This window comes from Nannospalax galili, unplaced genomic scaffold (assembly GCF_000622305.1).
Source record: "Nannospalax galili isolate Female #2095 unplaced genomic scaffold, S.galili_v1.0 scaffold940, whole genome shotgun sequence".
Classification (NCBI taxonomy): domain Eukaryota; kingdom Metazoa; phylum Chordata; class Mammalia; order Rodentia; family Spalacidae; genus Nannospalax; species Nannospalax galili.
This window is the reverse complement of record NW_008346079.1, coordinates 630,410-657,286: the sequence shown is the minus strand read 5'-3', so window position 1 is coordinate 657,286 and position 26,877 is coordinate 630,410. Positions and strand designations below refer to the sequence as shown.

The window sequence follows — 26,877 nt, the reverse complement described above, 5'->3', positions numbered from 1 at the left end:
TATGTGTGTGTTGCCTGCATGTAGGTATGTGCACCCGTGTCATGCAATGCCCATGGAGGTCAGAAGAGGCTGTCAGATCCCCTGGAACTGGAGTTATGGACAGTTGTTAGCTGCCGTGTGGGTGCTGGGATTCAAACTCGGGTCTTCTGCAAGATGAGTTCAAACGAGTGTTCTTCACCACGGAGCCGTCTCTCCAGCCCGTGGTAAATTTATTTTAGAGAGCTATTAACTAACTTCATAAGGACAATAAAGTTCATGTAATGACAATTACAAAATTTACGAATACAGTGATAGACTTATTTCAGACATATTTTGTTGCACAAAGGCATTTTTTTTTTTACTGACCTATAAAATTCAGCCAGATAGAAAGATAATTCCATCAGTTGGCGTCAAAAGACTTTCAGGCTGTATAAGTTTCAAAGGTGAAGGACTTTACAGAGAGAACACTGTTAAGCACATGCGGCATATCTGATCAGATGCAGAGTAAGAGCTGTGGTTTTCTTTTGGAAACTATCTTTACAAACTGCTATCAACTGAGTTCTGACCTACCCAATGGGAACTCAGCCTGGAAGGCTCAAAGCGGGGCAGTTACTCTGGCCACCAATCAGGTGTCCCCTGGTGGCTGGGATCAAACCCTGGGCTTTGTGCCACTTGGACAAATATGCCACCATGAACTACATCCCAGGCCTTATTTATTTTTTGAGACAGGGTCTTGTTGTGCAGTCCAGGCTGGCTTGGAACTTGCAATCCTCCTGCCTCAGCCTCCAGTGCTGGGATCACAGCACAGGTGTGTGGCACCACACCCAGCACCTGTTGTTATGTTTCTAAAATGACTTACCAAGGGTACAATGGCACAGCCTAAGTGAATTATGGAAACTTATCTAAGTTTTTCTATTTTTGCATTAAATACAGCTAAAGTTCGAAATACTAATGTCCTGCCTATGAACATGTGGGGTAAGAGCAGTCTTTAACAAGCTGTACATTCGCAGTGACTGCAGCCTTGCTATACCGAGGAGGGGAGAGAAGACCTGAGGGATGTTCAGGAGACTGAGCCCAGGACACTGGAGGAAAGGAAAACATGTTCAGTAATTTACAGTATGTTCAAAAGCCCTTGCTCCACAGCCAAATGTATGAAAACAGTCTTCCTTAAAGGAGTACGTGTCTCCAAGCCAAGGCGAGCTCCGGTTAAATGACTGGTAGCCTTTGTTTGGCACTGGGGGTTTCCATGGAAACAGCCTGAGAGAGAAAAGGCAGCACTCACACCTTATCCACGTCCATCTGTCCTGCACACGGTGTGCGTGCTGTCCAGGGCAGACGCAGTCTGACAAGCCTGGGAAGGCGGGCACTGGGTTTACTACTTACTTTGTTTCCTGTCTCCCTTTGTTTGAAAGCTGCAGTTAAAACGCCAACTAAAACCTCCTCTAGCTCAACTAGTGCTTCACTCATCAGCAACAAATGGTGACGGTGAAGTGTAGGCTAAGCACCACTGCCCGGTTCTTGGCCTCTACAGCACCAGGCCTCCTGGAGCCGAGGAAGTCACTGTGAGGAGTCGTCACAGCTCCATCAGGTTAGATGCCAGCCGGGCGGAACAGCCATCGCCAGTGGTCCTCACCCACGGCCGAGCTGGGAGGCCCCACCTGTCACTTTCCCTTCTTTATGTCTTGATTACCTGTGCTCTAATGCAGTAACACACACAACACAATGAGCTCATCTGACTGCAGGTGAGTGCTTCTCAGGAAGGCCATAGAGCAGCCCTTGTGCAGAACACAGAATAACAGCGACCAGAGTACCAACGCAGCCTGTAGCACCATGCTGAAGACCACAGAGGGCAGGAGTGTCAACTGAGGTCTCAGGAAACTGCAGCTGGGACCCAGAGACCCCAACTGTGGAATTCGGTATTTTTAAAAAGAGAAAGCCTGAGACATTATTAATTAAAAATGAGAATCCATGACTTGCCAGAGATGATTTGACAACATTCTTGTTCTAAAAACACCGAGGACCTGGGAAATCATGGCCCAGCCCAGAACTAAATGTCTCAGTAAGCTACAAAGACACTGTGTACTCCCAAGAACCAACTCATGGGAAGGTTTTCTAACAAGCAATTTACTGTCGCACGGGTGAGCCTAATGGATGTCACTGTTTACTCCCCATGGCAGAGTATCTGAAATCCGTCCACACCTCTGTGAGCCTGGGCATTGGTGTAGACATCTGGAGTACACAACAAAGCCATGGCCGCTTCCCAAAAGAGGGAGCAGAAGTCTAGGGAAAGGCTGCCTTGAAGAGGACAGGTAGAAGTGTGGAGCCGGACACAACTTTCCATCCAGGGAAAATTCCTCATCCTATTGGGAAAACTTGGGCCTCAAGGTAAGCGTCACACGTGAGCTGCAGAAGAACCGTGAAAAGCCCAGGACTCGTTTCCCACGTGCTTGTCACTCAGGCCTTTAAATCTTAACATCGTCGCTTCATCAGCCTCAGGGAAGAGGACATGGCCACGAGGACAGTGCTGCCTGTTCACAAGGTTTTGCCCAGGGGAGGACCCTGGGCATCTGCTGGTAAAGATGCTGTATGTCCGGAAGCAGGTCCTTTTCCTGAGCTGTTCCTGTAGGGGCTGGCGTGCGAGTGGCTTCAGTCTTCAGACGTCCCCTCTCTGAGGTGAGCACTGCCCTCGGCAGGTGCAGGGTGGTCAGGCACGCTGAGGTGACCGCTGTCCTGAGACTCCGTCCCGATACTCTTGGTCTCTGACTGAAGGTGGACAGACACCTGGACAGCTATCTCCTGGCCTTGCTCATTCAGGGAGCCATCATCTGAATCGCCTCCAGGAGAGCTGCTGCGCCCCAGCTTGGGGTTAATCACGTAGATGCTGCCTTGAGCATCCAGGGCTGGTCTCTCCTTCATCCTTTCTCCCATGTCGTCTGGGTCATCCACTCGCACAGCCTCGAACATTTCCTCAACGAAGGCGCGGCAGTTGAGAATGAGGGGTGGGAGAGGGACGCTTCTGGCCAGTTCTTCTATGTAGCGGGCAAACTCCATGGTCTTGAACTGCGTGACTTTGGCGAGCTCTAGGGTCTTGGCTGAGGTGATGATGGGAATGCGCTTCGCAATCTCAAAGGCCTTCTGGAGCTTCTCAGCGCCCTCAGTTCTGAAGAAGTCATTGATGGCCTTCTCGGTCTTGCGCAGATGGGTGCTCATCAGGCACAGCCTCGTGACGTTCAAGATGAGCGTGACCGTGAAGGCGATCAGGCAGACAATCATGTAGTAGACACTCATGTCTCCTGAGGTGAAGACCACACGCAGGGTGACAGAGTAGGAGGCACGAGTTGGAGCGGTGACCACACATGTGTAGAGCCCACGGTCATCGAAGGCCACGCTGCTGATGTTGAGGAAGTTATCAGAAACTGACCATTTTCCACCTGGAAAAATTCAACAGAAATGAAAGAAAATTGCCAAAGAGGCAGCTCCTTACCACTGCCCCACCTTTTCATAAAGGCTGCAAGGTAAGAGGCCGCTGCTTGTCCAGAGCCTGGGCGTAAAGACGTGGACTTCTGGCACTAGTCACGGCCACCCCCCTTTCACCACTACACGCCAAGTCTTCCAGGGGGAAGGATGTGTATGAACAGAACCAAATGACCAAGCTCTAAAACACACTTCTACATATCTGTGGAGTCTACACAGTCTCTACCTACATAGCTTATGTATGAGCAGGGTGTCTCAGAAATAGAAAGCAATGTTTACTTATGGATGTTGGACTGTACATTTTTATTTTATTTTTACTGAACTGAGTCTTGCCTTTCATTATGAACTTACACAAGATATGGAAGTTCTTTTTAAAAAAGCACCTGGCATAGGCCAGGAGCTGGCTCAGCCGGAAAGGCCCTTACCACCAAGCCTGACAACCTGAATTCAATTCTCAGGACTCACATGGTAGAGTAAGAGACCTGACTCTTCCAATCTGTCTTTGACCTCCATACACATGTCCATACCTGTGTGCACATGCATACACATGTGCACACACACAAATACATGTAATAATAACAGTTAAAGCATCCAGCAATTTAATGCACGGTTTTGACTGCTGACTGGCTAACCTGGCATGCCTCGCTCTCTCGCTCGCTCGTGTTAGCCTGTTTTGTTAGGAAAGGTTTGCTTTCTTAATTGTTGGACAAGCCTAACTGAAACACAGGCAAAAAGAGGCATCTCACAAGTCAGGGAAAGGAACAGCTTGTCAGTGGGACGTAAGTCCCCTTAAAACAACTAGGCTCCAGTCTCAAACCCAAAACACCTGCTTCTCGCCCTCACTTGAAGGGATTTTCCTTTTCTGGACAGGTAGGCCAAGCCTAGAAGCCCACTGGGCATCTATGCCACAGGATCCTGTAGTAACCTGGCTCTGCCTGGGCAATAATATTCTGAGGCAAACTCCCAGAGAACTCTGTGCATTAAAGTGAAAGCCACTGACGATGGAATGGATGAGCTAACTCGATGAGTGGGCCACCAATGATCAGAGGCAGTGGTCCAGGGGCTGGTTGCTAATCTTCATAGCACCTTCCTCAAGATTCTGTTATTCTGGATTAAATTAGGACAAACATGACGCACACTCTGGGCTGTGCCCATTTTTACCACCATCAAAACTGACCTGGGGTCCACAGATCATTACTGTTAGGAGCCACCACCTCACGAATGGGAAGGAGGAAGAAGATTCTCGGCTGGGGACACAGTCGTCTCCTAAGTTTCTATTCCATGAAAAGGACACCCTTTGAATCAAGCGACAAAGTGCAGAGACTCCATTAATGAGCCACCCCAGTCAGCCACAGTGTACTGCGGCACACGTGCTGGTAACAGCTCAGGATTGATGAGCCCGATACTGGACTGACACGCTCTGTCCAGGCCTCTCACTAGGGATTCATAACATTTAATACAACTTCCCATAGCTGCTGCCGAAAGCAGCCATGGCAGATGTAGTGGTTTCCAAAGTAAGGGGAACCGGGAAGGAAGCTACCACTCCAAGGGCTGCTCTGCCCTCCCCAAGCCTCTGTTTACACAGCAGCCTGTGCTGATCACGCTGAGTAATGCAGGCCTTAGACACGCTTCTTCAGGACATGCCAAAGCTCAGAGGACAGGAAGTCTAGCCTAGTTGGCTGAAGTTTAGACGTTCCATCAGGTTCGGGGTACTCGTGGTCATCACTCTGGAGACTCTGACCTAATACTGTCGTTGATAAGCTGATTAAAAACCCTGTGTTTTGGGCTGGAGAGATGGCTCAGCAGTTAGAGCACTGACTATTCTTGCAGAGGACCCAGGTTCAATTCCCAGCACCCACATGGTGGTTAACAACCATCTGTAATTCCAGTACCAGGGGATCTGACACCTTCTTCTGACCTCCGCGGCACTGCACAACACGGGCACACTCACATACATGCAGACAATACGCTCATACACATAAAATAAAGATAATAAATAAAATATTAAAAAAACCCTGTTCTAACAATCTAAACTCCTCAATTCTACAGGACCAGCTTTTAGCCTGTAGAAGGTTCAAATGCTTTACACACACGTACGCACCCTCGCGCACAGGGGGAGAAATGGAGCCTGCACTCCTTGCTCTCTGCCCTGGACTGTGATGTTGTCTGACCAGCTGTGCCAGGCCTGAGCCCTGATGTCCCTGCAGTGATGGAATCCGGAACTGTCAGCTCAAATAGACCCTTTCTTCTCTAAGTTGCTTCTGCCAGTGTTTTATCACAGCAACGGGAAGAGAGGCTGAGAAAGTCCCCGTGTGTGTGGCGTGGTAACGGAGACCAGACCCAGGCCTCCCACGCCAGGCGAGGACTGTAGCACGAACTGCAGCCGTCCCTCAGTGTACTCTTGAGAAGGAAACAGCACTTCTGTTGTTTTCTACCTTAATTTGAATAACCAATTCCTTTACATTGTAAGGGGTGATACTTGCCAGAAGGAGGGTTTTTCTAAAGTTTAGCTTGTGGAGATCCTAGAATTTTATCCTCCTCTTTGGGCTTCTTATAATTCCCTTTTGAGGCCATATGATGTTTATATTTTCGAAAATGAGCACTCTGCTCAGTGCTGACCTTTATCTATCACCCTTGACTGAGGCAAAAAAAATTCCCCTTTGAGGTACTTTGTAATTAAGTACTCATCAAAGATCTAACACAATATTAGTGAAGGCATTAGCAGTCTAGATCAAGGAAATTAACAGACTCATGGAGAACAGATAGAATAAGAACCCACTGAAAAGTAAGCCCTGGCTGAATTATCATTGTGCAATTCTTTTATTAATTTTTACTTATGCGTGTGTGGGCGCACATGTCCTGCTGTATACGTGGAGGTCAGAGGACAACTTCTGGGAGTCAGTTCTCTCCTTCTAGCATGTGGGTCTCAGGGACTGAACTCAGATCGTCAGGCCTGATGGCCTTTATTCTCAACGACATCACTGGAAGAGAAAGTGTTGTTTCCAAGTAAATTAAGGAAGGGATTAGAAAAAAATGACCTGACGGTGAGCGTGCCTGGCTCCACTGAGCTGGATCCCCAGTTCCCTTTAAAAGTATTCACCCAACATCTCGTCTTGCAGACTTTGTTAATCTGTCACACCCCTCAAAGAAAGAGTATGTCTGAGCAATCCTGACTGTACCATGACAGGATTACCTCTACCATCCAGCTGCTGGCCTTTGGAATTGTGCCAGTGGACATCGGCATAGGGGCTGATGGTGAGAAGACACTCCAGGGAGACGCTCGTTCCCTCCTTGGCTATGATGACATCAGCACCTGAGTGGGAGCCTGCTGAGAGTTCAAAGCTTGGGAGAAATGATGCATTGTAAGAAGTCTGATTTGCTCCCAGCAGGGCCACGTCCTCCCCAACCAGAGCAGCTGGTGCAGCAGTGATCATCACTAAGATGAACAGGCAATGACGGGGCTTCATGGGAAAATCAGAGAAAAGTCTTGTTCAGACTTGAAAAACTCAAATGCGGCTATGTTGAACAAGAGCACAGCTTCTGGTGGGCAGAGTGGTAGGTCCAGGTGTATTCTGAGAGCTTCAGGATTAAAAAGATGAGCATGCGTGGAGACCAACCTAAAAGAAAGCCAAATAGGAAGTTTAACCAACAGAGACTCAGGAGATAAAACTGTGTGTTCCAGAAATGAATAAATAGGAAATTGATTAATAACTGGTGCTGATGTCAGGGAGTGATTAGAGAGAATATCACCTAAAAAGCCTCACAGAGATGGCAGGGCAGCACTAAGCTGGGCAACAGCAGACCTAGGCTCCAGCTGAGCTTGGCCACTAGCTCTACAGCCTTGGCAAGAAGCTCTCTGGGCATCTGCTTCCTCATCTGTCGGGTGAGGGACTGGAGGAGCCTCCAAGGACTCTTCTAGCTCTGCAATGCTACGATTCTATTTCACTCTGACAAACTCTGTGCAACAGGGAGCCAGTGACAGCTAAAGTATTGAGCTTAGTGCCCGTTTACGTCAACCTGTATCATCACCATCTGTGGTCACATCAATAATGTAAATCAATGGGCACATTGTAATCATAACCATGGAGATCGGATGAAACAAATAAGTCAGGAACACTTGAGGTAGCATCTAGTCTCCTTTTATTGTCTCAGAATTACATTTTATGAGAAATGTTTTTTGAAATAGAGCTATCATCGGTATATTGTAATTTAAGACTGCAGCCGAGAAACTGACTGGATTTCTGTTTTGGCGGTCAGTTCTTTCAGCGTCCCTGCCTTTTCTCTCCTTTGCCCCGGCCTGGGCATAGTATCTCCGTGTTCCAATGCACATGTAGAGATGATTCTCTAGTTCGTTATGACATGACTTCTCTGGTCTTTTGATACATATTTTTAATTTCTCATTTTTTGTGTGTTCGTACAGAACATCTCAATCAATCCTGTCATCTTTATGTCCCTTCCCCATTGACATCCACCCATAGCACCCCCCTCATGCACTGGAGTTCACACATTCTGTCATTTATTTGCCTATCATGTCAAGTCAGCGTCCCCAGATGTTCCTCAGTGCAAGTTCATCCACTGGGGTCTAGACAGCCTATCTAGAGTCCCCCCTTAAGATCAGCTCTTCCTCACCCAGCAGTAATCAGCCGCCAATAATTCTTCGACTAAGACTGGGGCTTGCTGTTCATTTCCACAGTTCTGTCTGCCTAAGTTCGCATGGGTCTTGTGCAAGCTGACACCACTGCTGTAGGCTTGTATGTGAAGAGTCCCAGGAGCCTATAGGACTCTTATTTCTGCATGGTCATGCACCTCCTCCCTGGCTCTCACAATCTTTCCATCCCCTCTTCCACAATGGTCCCTGAGCCATGGATTGTAATATAGGAGTCCTGTCCAAGGACCTACACTCTGTAGACTCTTATTCTCTATATTTTGGCCATTTGAGACCTTTTGTGTTCCTGGCCCTCTGTTGCATGAGGAGCTTCATTGATGAGAACTGAAAGATCATTAGTGTTCTCTTCATCCCTTGTTCTACGTTCTGTGAGCCTTAGATGTAGAGGTTGCATCCTGGATGTGCCACTTAGACTTGGGCAATTCACAGAGAATCTCTGTGTGTGACCAGTTGTGGAACTCTGTAATAATCTCTGTCTGTTGTAAAGGACGCTCCTTTGATGGGTTGTGACTGGGATACTTGTCTGTAAATTTAAGGATCCATATTTTGTACAAAGTAAGAAATCACATTTGTCTAGGAATGTGACAGCCTTGGGGTTTTAAGATCTATGATGTCTCCAGCTATGAGTATTTGACTAGGTTTGCAGTACCACACGAGTTTCCTCCCAAAGAGTAGGCTTTAAGTCCAATTAGGTAGCTATTCATTATCCCCAGGATAAAAGTGCCACTACTGCACCAACACTGTGCTGCTCACTGATGCAGTTTTTAGGCCTTGAAGCTGGGGTTGGACCATCAGACGATGTCTTCCCTTAGCAGCGTGCGTAGTGCTCTCCAAAGCTCTTAACAGCCTTCAGGGAAGGCGGCTTCCAGGTCAGAATCCAGGGAATTAAAATTATTTGGAAATTGTGCAAAATGTATAAACAGAGAGCCTGATGTCTGAGGCCATACAGCCTCCCTTAGGCCAAATGTTAGACCAAGAATTTTCCTTTACTTTCTTCTTTACAACTACATGATAAAATAGAGTATATTTAATGGTATGCAAGAATCACGCGTTTTTAACTTCACGTTTAGTAAAACTGACATCGTTAGTGTGAAATGCAAATATGAAACTACAGAGAAAGACCATTAGACAAATTTGAGAACAAAACAATCAATAAAAAGCAAAATATAGGCCAGTCTAAGAGTCTAAGATCTTCTTTCTAATTAGACTCTCCCCTTTAAACCACTCACTCTCAAAGAAAAATTTCAATTCATACTTCTATGGGGTGAAACACTTAGCCTTACTCCCCATCAAGGCCTGTGCTGGGTTGAGGAACACCTGGGTTGAGGGAGCCTCAATTGGGGAAATGTGGACTGGCCTGTGGCAATGTCTGAGGGGCATCTTTTTGATGAGTGATGTGGGAGGGCCCAGCCCACTGTGGGTGGTGCCACCCCTGGGCAGGTGGGCCTGTATTGCATAAGAAAGCAGGCTGAACAGGGGCCAGGGGAGCAAGCCAGTAAGCAGCGTTCCTCCATGGCCTGTGCTCCAGCTCCTGCCCTGAGTTCCTACCTTGGGCTCCCTGATGAACTGCGACCTGGGAGATGTAAGACAAATAAACCCTTTCCTCCCCAAGTTGGTATTGGTCAGAGTATTTTGTCATAGCAATGAAGAACAAACCAGGACAAGGCCCAAGATACTCAGCTTTGGAAATGATGTCTGCTCTCTTTTGCACTCACAGGAAGGCTGTGTCATCACAGACCATAAAAAGCAATGGATGGTTGTATTCTGCCTTTAAACCCCTCAAAGTCTGAATTACAAGAAGTTTTAAATGTCATTTAATTTTCATTAGCTCATGAAGGAAGAGTTTAATAATGACAATAAAGAACCTTCTGAAACTTTGAAATTTAAGGACAGACTATTTAGAGCAAAACAAAACCCCCTAACTTTGGGTTCCATGACAGAGTCTTAAAACACTACCAAAATGCCAGTGGAAGAAACAAAGACCTGGGGATTTAATAAACGACTTAACGTACAGACTTCAGTGACTACTTGCTTAGGACCATGCTAGAAGTTAACATAAGAGTCCACACGAAAGCCTTGTCTCTCTCTTAAGGCTGAGGTGATGGGCATAAACAATGTAAAGTTTATTGATGAGGACCAGACTCTGAGCTGGCAGTTTCCCAACAAGCTTCCAAGGTCTTTGCCATTGAGGATGACAAGGGATGGATGTGACTTGGTCCTTCCTCTATACCAGGGCTCCAGGCTTTCTCCAGGACTGTGATGAGTTGGGTGTGGTGGCATCTGCCCTTTAATCCCAGCAGGCAGACCTCTGTGAGTTCCAGGCCAGCCTGGTCTACATGGTGCGTTCAGGCTGCATAGTGAGACCCTGTCTCAAAACAAAAACCACAGGAAAGCCAAAGGAAGAGCTCCCCACAAGCCCAGCTAACCCAGTGCTGCTCTTCCTGCCCTGGCACCTCCAGCCTCCCCACCTCCCCAGCACTGAGTTTCAGAGCAGAGATCCACATTCTCATCTATTTAGCAACAGTTTCTACAGAGCACACACCAGATGCCACTGTTGTCCTGAAGATGCCATCTCTGCCTTCATAGAGCGGAGCCTGTCAGAGGCCACAGACCCTAACTAAACAGATACACGGTATGCTCGACGCTACCCCAAGGGAAATACAGAGGCTCATAGGGAGCTGAGTGCACTGTACAAAACCTCCCCCAGAGCCGTATATGACAGGCAGGACTGAAGAATGGAACGGCTGAGATAGACCAGGAGGCAGGCAGGGAGCAGAGGGGACACTGGCCGGAGGCAGGCAGGGAAGAGCCAGAAGTGGTAGTAGCAGGTACATCTCAAACTCAGGGGGTAGAGCATGCTGGGTCCTGATTCTGGGGGGAAAAAATGGGGGCTGGATGCTTGATTCTAACATGAGATGGATTTGGGGGATTGCAGTGACTAAGGTATGCGAAAGAGATATGTATTAGTCACTTTTCTGTTGCTATGACAGAAACACTGACCCAAGTAATCTACAGAAGGAAGAGCCAGGTACATCTCAAACTCAGGGGGTAGAGCATGCTGGGTCCTGATTCTGGGGGGAAAAAATGGGGGCTGGATGCTTGATTCTAACATGAGATGGATTTGGGGGATTGCAGTGACTAAGGTATGCGAAAGAGATATGTATTAGTCACTTTTCTGTTGCTATGACAGAAACACTGACCCAAGTAATCTACAGAAGGAAGAGCTTATTTGAGCTTACGGTCCCAGGGGAATTACAGTCCATCATGGCAGGGAGGCATGGTGGCTGGAGGTGGCTGGAACAGGAGCAGCAGAAGCTAAGCTCTCATATCATCACACAGGCACAGGAAGCAAGAGAGAGACTGGAGATCTGGCAAGGCTTAAGAACTCTCTAAGCCCACCCCCAGTGACGTGATTCCTCCAGGATAGCCACACCTTCTAAAATCTCCCAAAACAGCGCCATCATTTGGGGACAAAATATCGAAACACTTGGAGCCTATGGGGCACATTTTCATTCAACCCCCCACAGTGATTTTTGTGTGACTACTTTTGTGGACATGTGAACAAATGTTTATTTCCTGCAGACAAGGAACCAATGACAAACCAGAATAGATGTTCCACCAGAGTCCAGTGGGGAAAACCAATTAACTTATTGGGGTTACTTGAAAGAGCATGGGTAGTTCAACTTTAAAAGTCCCCATAGTCATTATCAGTCTCAACACTATTCAAAAGTCCACAGTCCAAAGTGAATTCAGGTAAATATCTTAACTGTAAGCCTCTATAAAATCAAAAGACAAATTACATACTCCCAATATACAGTGGAACCGAATACACATTATCATTCCGAAAGGGAGGAATGGAGGCATAGTAAGGAAATACCGGACCAAACAAGACCAAAAACCAGCAGGACAAACACCCAATCCAGTAGCTCCATGTCCAACTTCTGGGACTTTACCTCCAAAGGGCTTAGATGGCTCAGCCTCTCTAGCTTTGCTGCGTGTAACACACATCTCTCTCTTGGGCTGGTATCACTCCCTGTATGCAGGTCTGCTTGGCAGATGCCTCACAGCTCTGGCATCATGAACATCTTCTTGGAGTCTCCATTGCCAACCAGGCTTCACCTTCACACCTTCACGCAATGGCCTGCCAGGGCCTTCTCTAGGCAGGGGCAACCCTGCTTCATGCTTGCTGCCTGGCCTCCGAGGCTCTCTGAAAGCTCGGAGGAAGAATCGTTGACCCCTTCACTCTTGCATCTTTCATGCCTCTAAAGCCAGTACCAGGTGAGGGACACTGCCAAGTTTGACTGCAGTTTTGGGGTGGACCCCAGCCTGCTTTATGCATTTTAGAAGCTCTTCTCTTCAGTGGCCCCTGTAGCATTTTCCTTTCACAAGTTAGAGGCTTAACTGGGTGTGGTTTTGCCCTGGAGGCACTCTCTACATTGTTCAAGTTTGAATCTCTAGGCCCCTCCCACTTTAATCTCCTTATCAATGGGATCCTCTCCATCACATGCCAGGGCTCCAAAATTTACCATCTTCCTAGTGCTCTTTTTCAATCCAAACTGTGTTTCTTTCTGCCCCATTTTCTCTCTTTCACTGTAGACCTGCATAATATTCACCATTAATATCCACGTCAACCATTTCAACATTAGGCTGTCTTGAAATTTCTTCCTCCAGAGAAATTAGTCCATTACTTTTCAACTTAGTCTCAGGCAAGCTTTTTGGTCTAGGGAAGACTCCAGCCAAATTCTTTGCCAAAATATCCCAACTGCTGCCTAGGTCCTTATTTCCCTCTGGAACTACATTGTTCTCAGCACTACTTTCTTCCAGGCCCCTACTAGAATGGTCTGTTAAGCTCTGCTTACAGCAATCAACCACTTTTCTACCCCAAACTTCCAAAGTCTTCCACATTCCTCCAAAACCCCATGTGGTCAGGTTCTTCACAGTCAACACCCCACTCTCGGTACCAATTACTGGATTAGTCACTTTTCTGTTGCTGTGATAGAAACACTGTCCCAAGCAATTTAGAGAAGGAAGCTTATTTGAGCTTATGGTTCCAGCGGAATTACAGTCCGTCATGGCAGGGAGGCATGGTGCTGGAGGTGGCTGGAGCAGGAGCAGCAGAAGCTAAGCTCTCACATCATCACGCAGGCACAGGAAGTAAGAGAGCAACTGGAGATCCAGCAAGGATTAAGAACTCTCCAAGCCCACCCCCAGTGACGTGTTTCCTCCAGGATAGCCACACCTTCTAAAACCTCCCAAAACAGCACCATCATCTGGGGGCAAAATGTCCAAACACTTGGAGCCTATGGGGGACATTTTCATTCAAACCACCACAAGATACTTGCTCAAGAGGGACAAGAACTGAAGAGGCCAAGACCTGAGTAGTTTAAGAGAGGTTATCACTCCTGTGGGGATGGCCATGGCCCCTAGGATTAAGGCAGTTCTTACAGAAATGGACTGATCTTGCTGAAGTGCCATGGCACCAGAGCAATGTGTGGCCTCCACGAGGACTGCGGGACCATGTCCTCATGCCAGAAGGCTTCAGGATGGGGGTGTAGCTCAGTGGGTAAGCACTTGCTGGTATGCTCAAGGACCCATGTTCAACCCTAGCACCACAGAAGAAGAACACACAAGAGGCTTGGTGCAGTTGCCATGGCATGGAACTCCCTCCTCAAACGGCTTCTCTGAGCCTCCTTCCAAGGCCTGGCTCTTCCTTCCACACAGAACGATGGCCTAGCCAGATACGGGCAGGCTTCTCACTCTCCACTTCTCTCATCTGGCTTTGGCATACGCTGCGCTGTACGTGCCCTAAGCACAGCAGCTGTGTTTTTTTGTTGTCATAATTAGCACTCAAAAAACACTGGGTCAGTTCAAATTTGACAAGGCAGGTGATGGGTCTTCAGAAACCAATGTTTCACAACAGGGACCTTGATTACTCAGACACATTACTTACTTGTACCTATTACGGTCTCTAAAACCCAAAGAGCCAATATTAACCATCTCTGAAGACTGTGAAGGTCCTTATCTACAAGCATTTTCCAAACTGACTTCAAGGCCTGGGGCCTTCATGTATTACCCAGTACTAGGAAAAGACAGTGAGAACTCCAAATCCAGGGATTCCAAACCAGACTGAGCACCACCACTATGTAGTCAGCTTGATAGAAATAAAGATATGTGCATCCGGGCCTTAGAATTTATGGCTTTTGATTAGTAACTGGGGAGTTCTGAGGCAGGGGTCCCTGGACTGACATCTAGGGGCCACTAACACACTCGTTCATGTCCTCTCTGACAGCCCTGCTGGCCCTCTAGACTGCTGGGGCACTCCCAGAACCAGAGAGCTGAGCCATCACATTCCACTCAGGATCTGGTGTCCTTGTGACTGGTGCAACCGAACACCTACCATCTGATAAAGCCAGGGTGGCAGAGAGGCTCAGAGTCCAGATTGGAGCCTGATTTCCTGGATGGACACGCAGGCCTTGGCTCTTACCAGACTAATATTAGCCCATGCCTCATCCCCTCACCATTAAAGTAGAAAGAACAGAGGTACGTATTCTCACATGAGTGTGAGATCTAGAGACAGTACATACAAAACAGAGTCCAGCAACAGCAATCACTAAATGCACTGAGTTACTGTTGACCGTTCAGATGCTGTGTTGATATAACTTGAGAGTTATACCATTATTTGGTTCTTTTACTTAGAATACCATGCAAACCATGTAACAATCTGGGGGGGGGGGGAAGGAGTAATACAATTTTAACTTTGTCATGGCAAATCAGTATCCTGCTGGTAATAGTGCAGGTTGCATCACCATGCCCTGCATTTGTGACAGAGAACTGTCCATGAGATCTACTTGGCCCCACATGGGGCCCCTTTTGCAAGTCCTGCTGTGTCTGCATGGGTCCAGGAAGAAGTCAATCCCTTAGATAACTAAGCTAATCGAAATCTTTGTTTTGGGATTTAAAATGGAGGCATTTTGTCATCCACAACCACCTGAGAAAGAATAGGCATCCAGGGGGCTTGGAGGCAGCTTGGTTTGAGCTACAAACAGGGGGAAGCTGAGAGCCAGGGCAGCGAGGACAGGGAGGAGGGAGAGCTGTGAGAGGGAGGAGGGTGGGGAGGAGGAAGGAAGAGAGGAAGCCCTTAGTGGCTTTGGCTGACAGAATTCAACTTCTTGGCTCTACTTACGTACTTTTTAAAAGAAATATCTTTATGCAATTTCATTCTAAATTAAAACCACACACAAAAATGAGGGACTGACCTTTCAAAAAGGAAGCAAATAGTGAAATGGTGAGGTGGAGACAAGACTACTCTCTGTAAAAGCAACAGAATCACGGCTGTGGCTGCCAGGTGACCCTCGCCATCCACCTCCACCTACCCTCCTTACAGTCTGGATATGTCCAGCAAAGAGCCTTGTGATCCCTGTTACACAATGTCACAGAGCCCTGTGATATCTGGGGTCCCTGTGACACTGACACAGGACACTGTGGGATCCCTGATACACACTGACACAGGGCACTGTGAGATCCCTAGGGTCCTTGTTACACACTGACATAGGGCATTGTGGGATCCCTGTTACACATTGACAGAGGGCACTGTGGGATCCCTGTTACACACTGACACAGGGCACTGTGGGATCCCTGTTACACACCGATACAGGGCACTGTGGGATCCCTGGGGTCACTGTTACACACCGACACAGGGCACTGTGGGATCCCTGGGGTCCTTGTTACACACTGACACAGGGCACTGCGGGATCCCTGGGGTCACTGTTACACACTGACACAGGGCACTGCGGGATCCCTGGGGTCACTATTACACACTGACACAGGGCACTGTGGGATCCCTGGGGTCCTTGTTACACACTGACACAGGGCACTGCGGGATCCCTGGGGTCACTGTTACACACTGACACAGGGCACTGTGGGATCCCTGGGGTCACTGTTGCACACTGACACAGGTACTCGCCTCTGCTGTTCTTGGAAACCTTCAAAAGAGTCCAGAGAAACACCGAGACCACCCTGAAGCTGTTATGCAAGGGGCACAGCAGCTGGGTCCTGACTTCACACCAGGAGCATGGTCTGACAACAGCCTTCCAAGTCCAGTCAATCCCAGGCACTTCTGACCCAAACCACAGGCATGTGGTGCTTCTAATCACAGCCACAAAGAAACAGAACCACCTGCAGGTGAAGACTGCGGAGCAGCTGGAGGCAATGGTGGCAAAGGTCCAAGGTGACCCCAGAAGGGGACGCACCCCATGCTTGAACACCCCTGGCTTCCGTCCTCATATGGAGCCTTCAGTTATCTATCGGAGTGGGCTTCTGCTCCCTGCAACTGAAATTACATCAAACGACCACTTCTCTTCCTTGGCCGCGATGGTGGGGAGCACGCGACTCTCCAACACCCCCTGAAGGAACTACCTACACAATATGAGGGACCAAGTGCTGCAAGCAATGCTCAGGGGAGTCCTAGACACAGGAGTTTACAGAGCAGCTCAGAGGACAGTGTGAGCAGTATTTAAGGGAAGTGTGGCATGCTGGGAACCCAAGAGAAAGGGGAACCAATGAGTCCCAGTCGACCCGCTTTAGAGTCTGGCTCTTCCTGCAGTAAATGCCTGCTGTGCCCCGCGTACAGTTGAGTTAAAGCAGAAGAAAGAGTTCAAAGGGGAAATCCAGTGCCACTTCCTCATAATTAGGCCTTGTGTGCTGTGGGTGAGTTTCACATCACCGTTTTCTAGCATAACGAGTAAGATATGAGAGTGACCCTCAGATCCAACTCCTTTCCCATGTTGTTGGTTTGTAGAATCTAAGTTTTGTTAGGCTCATGAATAAGCAAAACTGTAGATGATTTTACCCTAGAAAATCATTCTGAATATTGTCTACATCATTTTAAAAGACCGAAAGCAAAGTGCCTCAGCAGTTGTCCTAACAGATGGTCCTGCTGCCACTCACGCCCACTCCTAGGAGGAGACATATTTCCACTTGGTTCTAACTCTCAGCATAAGCAAACAGGGAAGTGAGGTGGCTGACTTCCGTTCTGGTGGCTCAACACTAAATTGGCTGAGGAAACTGCTGTCTGCAGAAATAGTTCTGTGATGATGGGGGGGGGGGCACTGACACACAGATGGCACCGTTTTCCACTCCGATTATCCTGGCCTAGCAATGCTTTAGTCCCCATAATTACATGCGCTCCAAGCTGTATTTACATCTCATCCTCTCTGCTTTGCCCAAAGTCACACACAGAAGACGGAGGAGTTCCTACAAACCGCCTTGCAAACTGACAAAGTGGCGCCCTGAACTGCCGAGGAGGAGGAAAAGCAAACGGAGAGCAGATTGTGTACTACTCCTTTAGGCAAAGAGCAGCAGAGTCGTCTGCTCACCAGCAAGTGTTGCTATGGGGATCTGTCACATTGGAGAGCTAGGGATGGGGCTGGTAAGATGCTCCGTGGGAAAAGGGACTCACTGCACAAACCTGGCGATCTCGGCTCGAGCCCTGGGACTTACATAAGGGTGGACAGAGAACTGACTTTTATACCAAGTTGTCTTCTGGTCTCCACACGTGCACATGGCGCATGCCCCACCCCCAAATACATAAAAACGCTTAAAAAAGTTAACATTATTCAAACAGAAGTCACCATTTTGAGGGCCATTTACTTTCAGTTTCTAGTCTGGGTATCTCATCCTTGGAGCCCCTTACACCTCGTAACTAATGCTTGGGCAAACTCACCTCAAATCTGAACATATTTTCTGGCATGTTGAGAAACATCTCTTGTATTTACTGTTATCAGAGTTTTGCTTTAACCCCAGGATTTCACTTAGACCTACGTTTATCTTTTTTCCTATACACAGTTCTGGAATAGTATTTGGAAGCAAATGGCAAAACACCCATGAAATGTGCTGGGATTTAGGATCTCCCCACCCCCCATTTTTTTCTGCGGTCTGAAACATCCTCTAGTATCTTTAACTCCGTGTATGTAAAACGACTCCCGTCACCCTTAGACCTGTGTCCATGTATGCACACCTTAGAGGACAGCCACACAATCCTTCTAGTCTGTAAAACAAAAACAGGATTCTGCAGCTTAGTGGTCAGACACTTGGGCTCTGGAGTTCTGGGTGCCTGGCCTTGCCCTCATGAAGGCCAGGCTCAGAGGTCTCAAGTTTTGCTGTCTGTTGAACACGACTATTCAACAGCTGCAGTTTTGGACAATTTGGATGAAGTGATGTGATCACAGTGCAAATACATGCTATTGCTATCACTCCACTTCCTGGTGTCACTGTGTCCAGGAAGCTACTCACTCTCACCTACTTTATTTTGGGTTTCTCACTCTGTCAGCCCCCAACACACTGAAAGTACACTATTAAAAGACCGTTTCCCTTCAGTTATCCATCTGTTCACAAGACCGTGAACTTATGAACCATACACAGTCTTAAGCCTTCTCAGTCTTTGGCAAAGGACACTGCTCAACATGTTCACATGGGCATCAACCTGGTAGGTGGAAAGGTGCCCACTCCAAACACTAACCAGCTTTCCAGCCTCAGGCTCTGGAGACTGTTACTAAGAGCCTGAAGTTGAGGAAACAAAGCCTGTTTCCTGTTGTGGTTGTTGGTTTGTTTTTGTAGGCACAACATTCCAGAGAATATGATTTATAATGGGTTTTGAAAATGCAACTTTTAGAACCCATTAATCTGTGGCACTTGTTAAAGGCGTAGCTTTCTTGGCCTCACTAGGATGTGCATTTTAGTTTTACTGATTTACGAATCAAGCCTTAGATCTCTGTGGACTGTCAGGACAATACTGTAACCCATGAATTTCAGGTGTGGAGCAGAGAGTCCTGGAGGAGCTCCACTTCCCGTCTCACACCTGATACAATTCTGCAGAGGCTACAAGGCACTGTGTTCCAAGGAGTGCAGGGGAAATGAGAATCTAGCCGAACGCCGGTAGGCCAGGTATCAGTGATACATGCAGAGCACTACAACCTCAGTGATTCGGGTTTGGAACACTAACACATTTTTGTTTTTCATTTTTGAGACAAGTAATCATGTAGCCCAGGCTGGTCTCAAATCTGCTATGCACCCAAAGATGACCTTGAGTTCTGGTGCTCCTGTGTCTCCATCTCCCAAGTGCTGGGATCATAAGTATACACCATCACGTGTGGCAGGAAAAGAATCTTTGCAGACTTGTCTGTTGTGTAATTATGTGATGAGTTTATTGTTCTAAAATGAACCCGAGTTGTTTTGGTTTCTAAAATGGAAACTACTGATAGCTATAACGCACACGAAGCAAACCCTCTGACATTCTTAGTAAGTTTTAAGTGTAATGGAACTCCAAAACCAGAAGTGTGACACTGCTGCTATGATGTAACGCGTAGAAGAGATCACGTGGTTTGCCAAGGCAAACTCCAAGCTTCAATGCCATTCACTTTGCCTTTAGAAAACCAGAAGAAAGGATCATTTTGTAATTTCAGTTTATTTGTTCTAATGGACATTTTATGTGTGTGTATTGCTTGCATGTAGGCAGGTGCACCCCAGTTTCCTCGGAGGACAGAGAGGGCGGTGGATCCCTGGAACTGGAGTTACAGATGGTTAGCCGCCATGTGGGTGCTGAGATTGGAAGCCAGGTCTTCTGCAAGAACAGCTAAGTCTTAACCACTGAGTCATCTCTCCAGTCCCTTTGCTTCTAGACAAGGTGTGGTTACGTAGCTCAGGCTATCCTAGGATTTACTACATAGACAACGCTAGCCTTGAACTGGAAATCCTGCTTCAAAGGAATAGGCATTTTTAATAAGCCCTCAGAGACACCGATTCAGCAAAATCTAAAGAATTACCATCAAAAGTAAAGAAAAATCTCTGAAGGGTTTTGGAGGGGGCCACTGTATCTGGACACTGAGATCTTTTTAAGGGACTGAACACAGGCAGAAGCCCCGGGTCCTCTGTCTTTAGGTGCTGGGGAATCTATGCGAGGGCTGTGCACAGGTTGTAGCCAAACGCCGCACTCCTGAGCTAACCCAGCACAAAATCAGGGCTCTTGGAAGCCAAGAGTCTGCCTGTCTAGACTCAAGATTGCCTACTGCCTACTTTTCCAAGGTGGTGTCTCAGGCCTTCTTGGCTGTTCTGGGCATCCGCAGCTCCTGGGCGAAAGGAGGCGTGCATGTCTGATGGGGGAGGGATCGTAGGGGACACGCGTGACTGATGGAGGAGGGGTCGTCAAGTCTTCACTCCTCGCTTGGGGACCTCTAGATACTCTCCACCGAAGTCCACATTAGAGTCACGCTCCTGGTCCCAACCCGACAACCTAGGTCTCGACTCTAATTCCCCGCCCCCATCCCAGGGCTAGCCTCTTCCCGCAAGGCTTCCTCCTAACTTCCGGCTATCCCACGCCCCTCCCCATCCCCGTGAAGCCCGTAATAATCGGCAGACGACGCCGACCGGCGACTCCGGCCTCCCTCGCCCACCACCGTGCCAGCGAGCGGGGAGCAGGCCCGGCTTCCCGGCATGCCCCGGGCGGCAGCATGGCGGGCCTTCTGCGGTCACGTAGACCAGGCCGTCCGCAGCGGTGCATCCCAGGACTCTCCGCGTCCCCGCAGCCGCCCAGCACCTCCCAGGAGGCCACCGAGCCGGGGCCGGGGCTCACTTACCTCCGCAGGCCACGCTCCTTCCGCCCCAGCAGACGCGTGACCCGGAAGCACTGTCTGCAGGCGAGCCCGCCTCCGCGCGCAGGGAGCGAGTACTTCCGGGGCAGTTGGAGCGGCGCGCCGGCCCCTGGTCCGCGGTGAGGGCCGGCGTCGCGGCTGCGGGACTTTCGGGGTGAGGCGGGCGGGGTGCGAGGGCCGGAACCCGGGGCGCCGGGGTCTCCAGGTCGTGGCCTGAGGGGCGGCGGCGCTTCCGGCTGCGCTTGAGTTGCAGTCTGCTGGGGCGTTCCGGTCGGCGGGAGGGGACTGGGGAATTGTTTACCTCAGGGCTGGGGGGTGGGGCCTGCGGGGGACCGCGGCTTCCGCTGTGTGGACCCGGCGCGGGCTCTGTGTGCCCGAAGCGCCTTCACCTCTGCTGTGTGGACGCGACGTACAGCTCTCACCTCAAAGGGAAGAAGAGTTTATTCCGAGTCATGTCTGATGGCCATGGCCCGGGGACACGGGTGCAGGTCACCCCGATTCCGTGTTCCCGCGTGGAGGCGGCTTCACGGGGATTTTATAGTGAACAGGAAAAAGTCATGTCAGGACCCTCCAGTACCCTGGTGGAAACGTTGAGCAGGTGTCTTGGCCAAGGGGGGTATGATAATGGTGGTGGTGGTGGTGGTGGTGGTGATGATGGTGGTGATGGTAATGATGGTGGCGATGAGGGTGATGGTGATGATGGAGATGAAGATGATGATGGCATGATGGTGATGATGGACGTGATGGTGACGATGATGCCGAGTATGGTGATGGTGATGATGGAAATGATGGTGAGATGAGGATCATGATGATAGTGATGATGGTGATGATGATGATGATGGTGGTCGTGATGATTTCTGCTGTAGGCCTCATGCTAGCTGATGAGGTTCTTGACCCTTTGGGACCTGGTAACACATTCCTGAAGGTTTGTATTGGTTAGTCATGGATATTGAGTCAGAAACAGAGGTGACCAGGAGATGGCTCCTTAGGAGCTAAGGCTAGCCCCAGAGAAGTGATGAGGCTGTGGACTTGAGACATTCAGACTCTGCAATGTGGGACCCTGATCAGTTGATCAGCCTGCAGAAGAAAGTCCAGTGTGGAGGCACAGGTCATCTGGCGACTGGGTTTGCAGTAGCAGGCCGTCTCCTCAGCCATGACATGGCCCGGGTCACCACAGAGCGGGGACAAGCCTGGTTCTGCACCTGTAGGTGCTAGTGTGAGTGGATGAGACAGCAGAGTGCTTGTGCCATCTGCACAGTCACCTCATTGAGACACTCCCCATAGGAGCCCAGGGGCCAGGTGATTTCTGTCTCATTGAGCTGACACACTAACATCAGAACCTTAAATTGTTCCACTGCCCAGAGTCCGAGCACCCTGTGTGGTTGTGGAGCCCAGTGCTCTGAGGACAGGAACGAATGGAGTGGCACTGGACACTGCAGGCTGTGGGTGAACTGTGCCTGTCCCAAAAGGCTCTGCACCCAGAGTCCGAGCACCCTGTGTGGTTGTGGAGCCCAGTGCTCTGAGGACAGGAACAAATGGAGTGGCACTGGACACTGCAGGCTGTGGGTGAACTGTGCCTGTCCCAAAAGGCTCTGCAGCCAGAGTCCGAGCACCCTGTGTGGTTGTGGAGCCCAGTGTTCTGAACACAGGAACAAATGGAGTGGCACTGGACATTGCAGGCTGTGGGTGAGCTGTGCCTGTCCCAAAAGACTCTGCAGCCGTGTGGCACGAGATAGTTACACACACTCAAGGGCCCGGTGCTGTAGATCCTTCAGTGTTACAAGGGAAATTGGAAACTGTATTTATTACGGGAAGATGAGATTTTTAAATCTGAGCAACTAATTCTTTAAAAGTTAAACAGTATAGGCCAGTTAAAGACATCTGTAGTTAGGATGAGATTCCCAGTTTGTGGCCTCGGCTCTAGGCTTATTTTAGATACACTCTGTGTTTCATCCCCTGTGCTAATGAATGTCTAACTCCCTGTTCTAAACTTCTTTGGATGTAGTTTGATTATTGTGCTGTATCACATCTGCCTTCTTTGTTAATTTCTCTTTTATTGTGTTAGAAGCGTAACAGTGCGAGTCAGATCTATTCTGCACTTAGTACATTCCTGGATAAAATGCTTTTACAGATACCTGGCATGTATGGTGTACATATGGTCCTTGGTGACAATTAGTTATCCTGGAAACTCGACTTCCTCTTTATAGAAGTACCAGTGATAGCATGGCTTGACTTGCTAGAGTCCTACTTTTGGGAAGAATTAACTAGGTAACATTGCTACTCCAGAGCTGACCTGAGGTGTCGGCAGAGTCACGTGAGTGGTAGAGCGCTTAGCAAGTATGAAGTCCTGGGCTGACCTGCAGCACTGCCAAGTAAATGAAATAAAAAGTCCAGTTCAGTTATGCTTTGGTTACATCAAATGGTCCAGCCATCAACAGCAACATTTGTTATATTTGCAATGAATAGTAAAAAGTAAAAAGCTGACCTGACAAAACTGCTATTTGATGACTTAATCTCTGGGCGAGTTGAAGTGGGAGTGCGTAATGAAAGCGTTTTAAGGACAGTGAGTGAAAGGAAAGATTGACTGGAGCTCATCAAAATGCAAAGCTCGCTTGGTGAGAGACCCCATGAAGATGGTGAAGAACCCAGGTGTGGTGGTTTGGGTTGAGGCAGGAGGATTGCCATAAGCTGAGGCCAGCCTGGGCTACAGAGGGAGATCCTGTCTTAAAAGAAAACAATGAAAACTGAGCTGTAGACTGGGGTGAAGCCACACCCTGAGTTTAGAATATGAAGTACTCTCAAAACTCAGCAGAGAACAAATCTAACTAGAAAATGAACAAAAATGCAAATAGGTATTTTACTGAAGAGAATGTTCAAACGGTGAACACGTGAAAAGTTTCTAGCATTTTTAGCCATTAGAGAAATGCAGTGTAAAGGTCACAGTGAGCTACCACCACAGACCTCTGAAAATGGTTCAAATTAGGAAAAAAAAGGTCAGAACACAGAATACTTTAGTTTCTTTTACTGCTCTGGAGATGAGTTTCATATAAAACTAAACATGGACTTACTATTTGACCCATATTATAATAAATTTTATTACAGAGAAAAGAAAGCTTATGTTCACATCCTGTATGTGAACGTTCATAGTTTTTACTTGTGTACTAGTCGCATATTGAAAACTAAAGATTACCTTGAATGGACAGATGCATTGTGCCTTGCACCTACTACGACTCCGACTCCGCTGATTGAGAAGAGTCACTCAAGAGCTAATCTACTGCATGCTCCAGTTTCTGTGACTTGAAATGGCAGTTTCAGAGTCAAGAGATCAGTAGCTGGTCATTGTAGGCTGATAGAAGGATGGGACGTGTCTTTGCCTTCAAAGTCTAGCACAAGGGATCCTTATGGTTAGGTTGTGTGTGACCCGTCCATCATGGTCAGGAGAGTCATGCTGTTGGTCCTTTGTATCCATGGGTTCTGTGTCCAGACTCTCAGTCATGAACTGAAAATATTTGGAGAAAATATATCTTCTGTATGGAGCCTGTACAGACTTGTCACTGTTCTCAGTGTAGTGTGGCAGCTACCTGCGGAGCGTGATGCTGTGTTAGGTGTTACAAGCAATGTAGGGTGGCGGATGAGAGGGCGTGCAGGTGGCTGTACCATTTTATGTGAGGAGTGTGAGCCTTGGAGACATGCAGGAGCAGTGGGTCTTGGAACCACTTCCCTACAGACTCTGAAGGCCAACTATGTGTGTGATAAGTGTGCAGAATTACTGAACACATAAGTGAGTATTTGCAAAACTGCTAAACTTTACATAAGATGGGGAATTGTAACGATGCCAGTTTTTGATTGTTCCTGGGGAAATGAGTGGAGATGGCAGGGTTTCTTTGCATTATTATTCTAGTACCTGAATCAGAAAGTCTCAAAGGTTTCAGCAGATAGTTCATACCAAAGAAGTGTATATAAATGAGTTCCTTTTGGGCTTTTATTTTTGCAGGTGATGTTCTAACCATGTCAGATAAGGATGACACAGAAACTCCTGTGGTAACTAAAGCAACCCCCGTCCTTGAGGATGGAGACTGTGGGCCGGCTGAGAACTCTGTCAGCCAAGCCGAGCCAGAGAATGAGTTACAACCTGTAGCGTCCACTCGGAAGAGACCGGAAACCACACCGTCCAGCAGCCTCAAGGCATCAGAAGCTCTCCCTGTTCAGGTGTCACAGACTTTAGCCAAATGGAGCATCTCAACATTTTGGATTTACAAGTATTGGGGTTAAAAAGCATTTGGGATCCATATCTTTCAGAGTTCTAGCAATGCCTTTATAAGTCAATGCATTTGCTGCCCAGTGCTCACATGCTGATGACTCGGCTGTCAGTCAGGCTCTCTGTCTCCTTAGCCAAATAATGAGTATTTGTTCACCTCTGCTTCAGCTGATGAGACACCTTATCTCTACATTCTGAATCTCATTTTTCTGTTTTCTGTGTCTTCTTTTTTTTCTCTTACTGGAGAAAACAGGAGACTGTTTCTAAAGATGTACCCCAGAGCGGATGGGGATATTGGGGCAGCTGGGGCAAGTCTCTGCTCTCCACAGCCTCTGCCACAGTAGCGACCGTAGGTAAGGCCATCAGTCCTTCGTTATTTTTGTGAGCATTTCTACAAGTTTGTGTTGTAGATGACTGAATTCTCCTGTATTTATTAAAGGACTTTATTGTCTGGGGCTGGCTGGTACTGATAGGCTGATGTGTACTGCCACGGGAGTTTGTGCATTTTCTTGTTAGAAGTTGAAATCTAAGAATTAATATAAGTCTATTTTTTGGTGATGAAAGTCAGTGGAAATTGTTTTTGTTTTGGGGGAGGAGTTAGACAATTCCCCAGGATTCATTATATATTATTAAAATACCATGCCTGGTGGGCATAGTGGCACATGCCTTTAATCCCACCACTCAGGAGGCAGAGACAGGCGGATCTCTATGAGTTCGAGGCCACCCTGGTCTACAGAGCGAGTTCCAGGCCAGCTTGGGCTACAGGGAGACCCTGTCTGAAAAAGACCAAAAAAAAGACCATGTCTTGTGACCACGACTTTAAAAATATACAGTCTTGATTTTTCGTTTGTTTCTTTGGTTTTGGTAACAAACAACACACCCAAGATGTTACTGTTTTTCTCATTAGGACAAGGTATTTCAAATGTCATCGAGAAGGCAGAGTCTTCACTTGGTATTCCTAGTCCCAGTGAGGTCTCAGCCGAAGCCAAGCTTGCAGCAGGTCAGTGTCTGGAAACCTGGAGGTCTAGGGGTGTGGGGAGAGATGGACCAGGTAAGTTCTTTTTTTTTATAATCATTTATTTAATAGCCACATAATTAGAAGAAACATTTCATTACAACAGCATTGACATATTCAATAACAATTTCCAGAGCTAAGATGCATCTCTTTCAAAATTGGCTGTAAATTTTTAGGTTTACAGTTGAATTGATACAGTTATACAATATTGTACTCCGTATAACCCCTATAAGACATAAAATTAAATGAGGTTTTAAACTTTAAAAAAGATCTCCATTTCATTATTAAAATATAGTTTCATACAGAAAAATTCATTTTCAATACTATTGACACTAAGATGCACATGCATTTCTAATCTCTATATATCTGATTATTACTAGTCACAGTCAGTTACTTTCTGAGCTCCTTGGCATCTGAGCATGGATATAAAGTCATCAGGTAGATTTCAGTGGTAATGTCTTTCACATCTACTAATTATTAAGGAGCAAATTTTTATGCTTTGAAGAATTATTATTTTTTTCTTTTTGTTTATACACCCAGTTCCCAGATAGCACCCTCCCATAGCCTCCCTCCCCCAACTAGAGCCCTTATACTCTGATATCCCTGCTACTGTCTGCTGTGTTGTTGGCACCCCCAGCCATTCCCCACTACTTGCCCTTCTGGTGAATCTAGTCAGCCTATCTAGAGGTAGGCTGGGGGTGTTTTAGGAGGGTCATCTGTTCTTCATCTAGCGGTAATCAGTTGTCTATATTCCTTTGGATAAGATTGGGGTCTCTGTTCAATTTCCCAGTTCTATGCTGGGTTACTATCTGGGAATCCCTTTGGCCACCCTGGCCAACAA

The 26,877-nt window shown here is 47.7% G+C and overlaps 2 protein-coding genes and 1 non-coding gene across 8 annotated transcripts in view; 2 read left to right on the top strand and 1 right to left on the bottom strand.

Moving 5' to 3' along the window:
* Positions 1–258: 258 nt before the first annotated feature.
* On the bottom strand, positions 259–20,855 carry Mfap3 (microfibril associated protein 3). 3 transcript variants are annotated; one of them, XM_008842335.3, is made up of 3 exons: positions 20,749–20,855; positions 6,647–7,070; positions 259–3,410 (listed from the first exon to the last, which is right to left on the bottom strand). In XM_008842335.3, exons 2-3 carry the CDS (start codon positions 6,918–6,920, stop codon positions 2,626–2,628), a joined length of 1,059 nt encoding a protein of 352 aa, XP_008840557.1. In that variant the 5' UTR covers positions 6,921–7,070; positions 20,749–20,855; the 3' UTR covers positions 259–2,625. The 3 variants fall into 3 exon arrangements, 2 of the variants coding, with proteins under 2 accessions (XP_008840557.1, XP_029423794.1); XM_029567934.1 differs by lacking the exon at positions 20,749–20,855 and adding an exon at positions 4,631–4,727 and having other exon boundaries at positions 6,647–6,837; XR_003850974.1 differs by lacking the exons at positions 259–3,410; positions 20,749–20,855 and adding an exon at positions 5,344–6,434 and having other exon boundaries at positions 6,647–6,788.
* LOC115071917 lies at positions 6,023–6,099 on the top strand. The gene has a single exon (XR_003850975.1). It is a non-coding gene; the product is annotated as a small nucleolar RNA SNORD83 (small nucleolar RNA).
* Fam114a2 (family with sequence similarity 114 member A2) overlaps positions 20,796–26,877 on the top strand; it is a 46,192-nt gene continuing 40,110 nt past the window's right edge. The window contains exons 1-4 of one of the 4 annotated variants that reach the window (XM_008842333.2): positions 20,796–20,882; positions 24,758–24,972; positions 25,275–25,374; positions 25,929–26,021. In XM_008842333.2, coding sequence (XP_008840555.1) covers positions 24,772–24,972; positions 25,275–25,374; positions 25,929–26,021 — 394 coding nt within the window. In that variant the 5' untranslated portion in view covers positions 20,796–20,882; positions 24,758–24,771. Of the gene's footprint in view, positions 20,923–21,141; positions 21,362–24,757; positions 24,973–25,274; positions 25,375–25,928; positions 26,022–26,877 lie in introns of those variants that run through there. The other 3 variants (XM_008842334.2, XM_029567932.1, XM_029567933.1) reach the window with 3 other exon arrangements.

Bases quoted from the DNA above. Each gene is read 5' to 3' on its own strand.
- Mfap3 (XM_008842335.3), bottom strand. From the start codon at position 6,920: ATGAAGCCCCGTCATTGCCTGTTCATCTTAGTGATGATCACTGCTGCA. The intron at 3,411-6,646 runs GTAATCCTGTCA...GAATTTTTCCAG, and splicing joins CCAGCAGCTGGATGGTAGAG to GTGGAAAATGGTCAGTTTCT.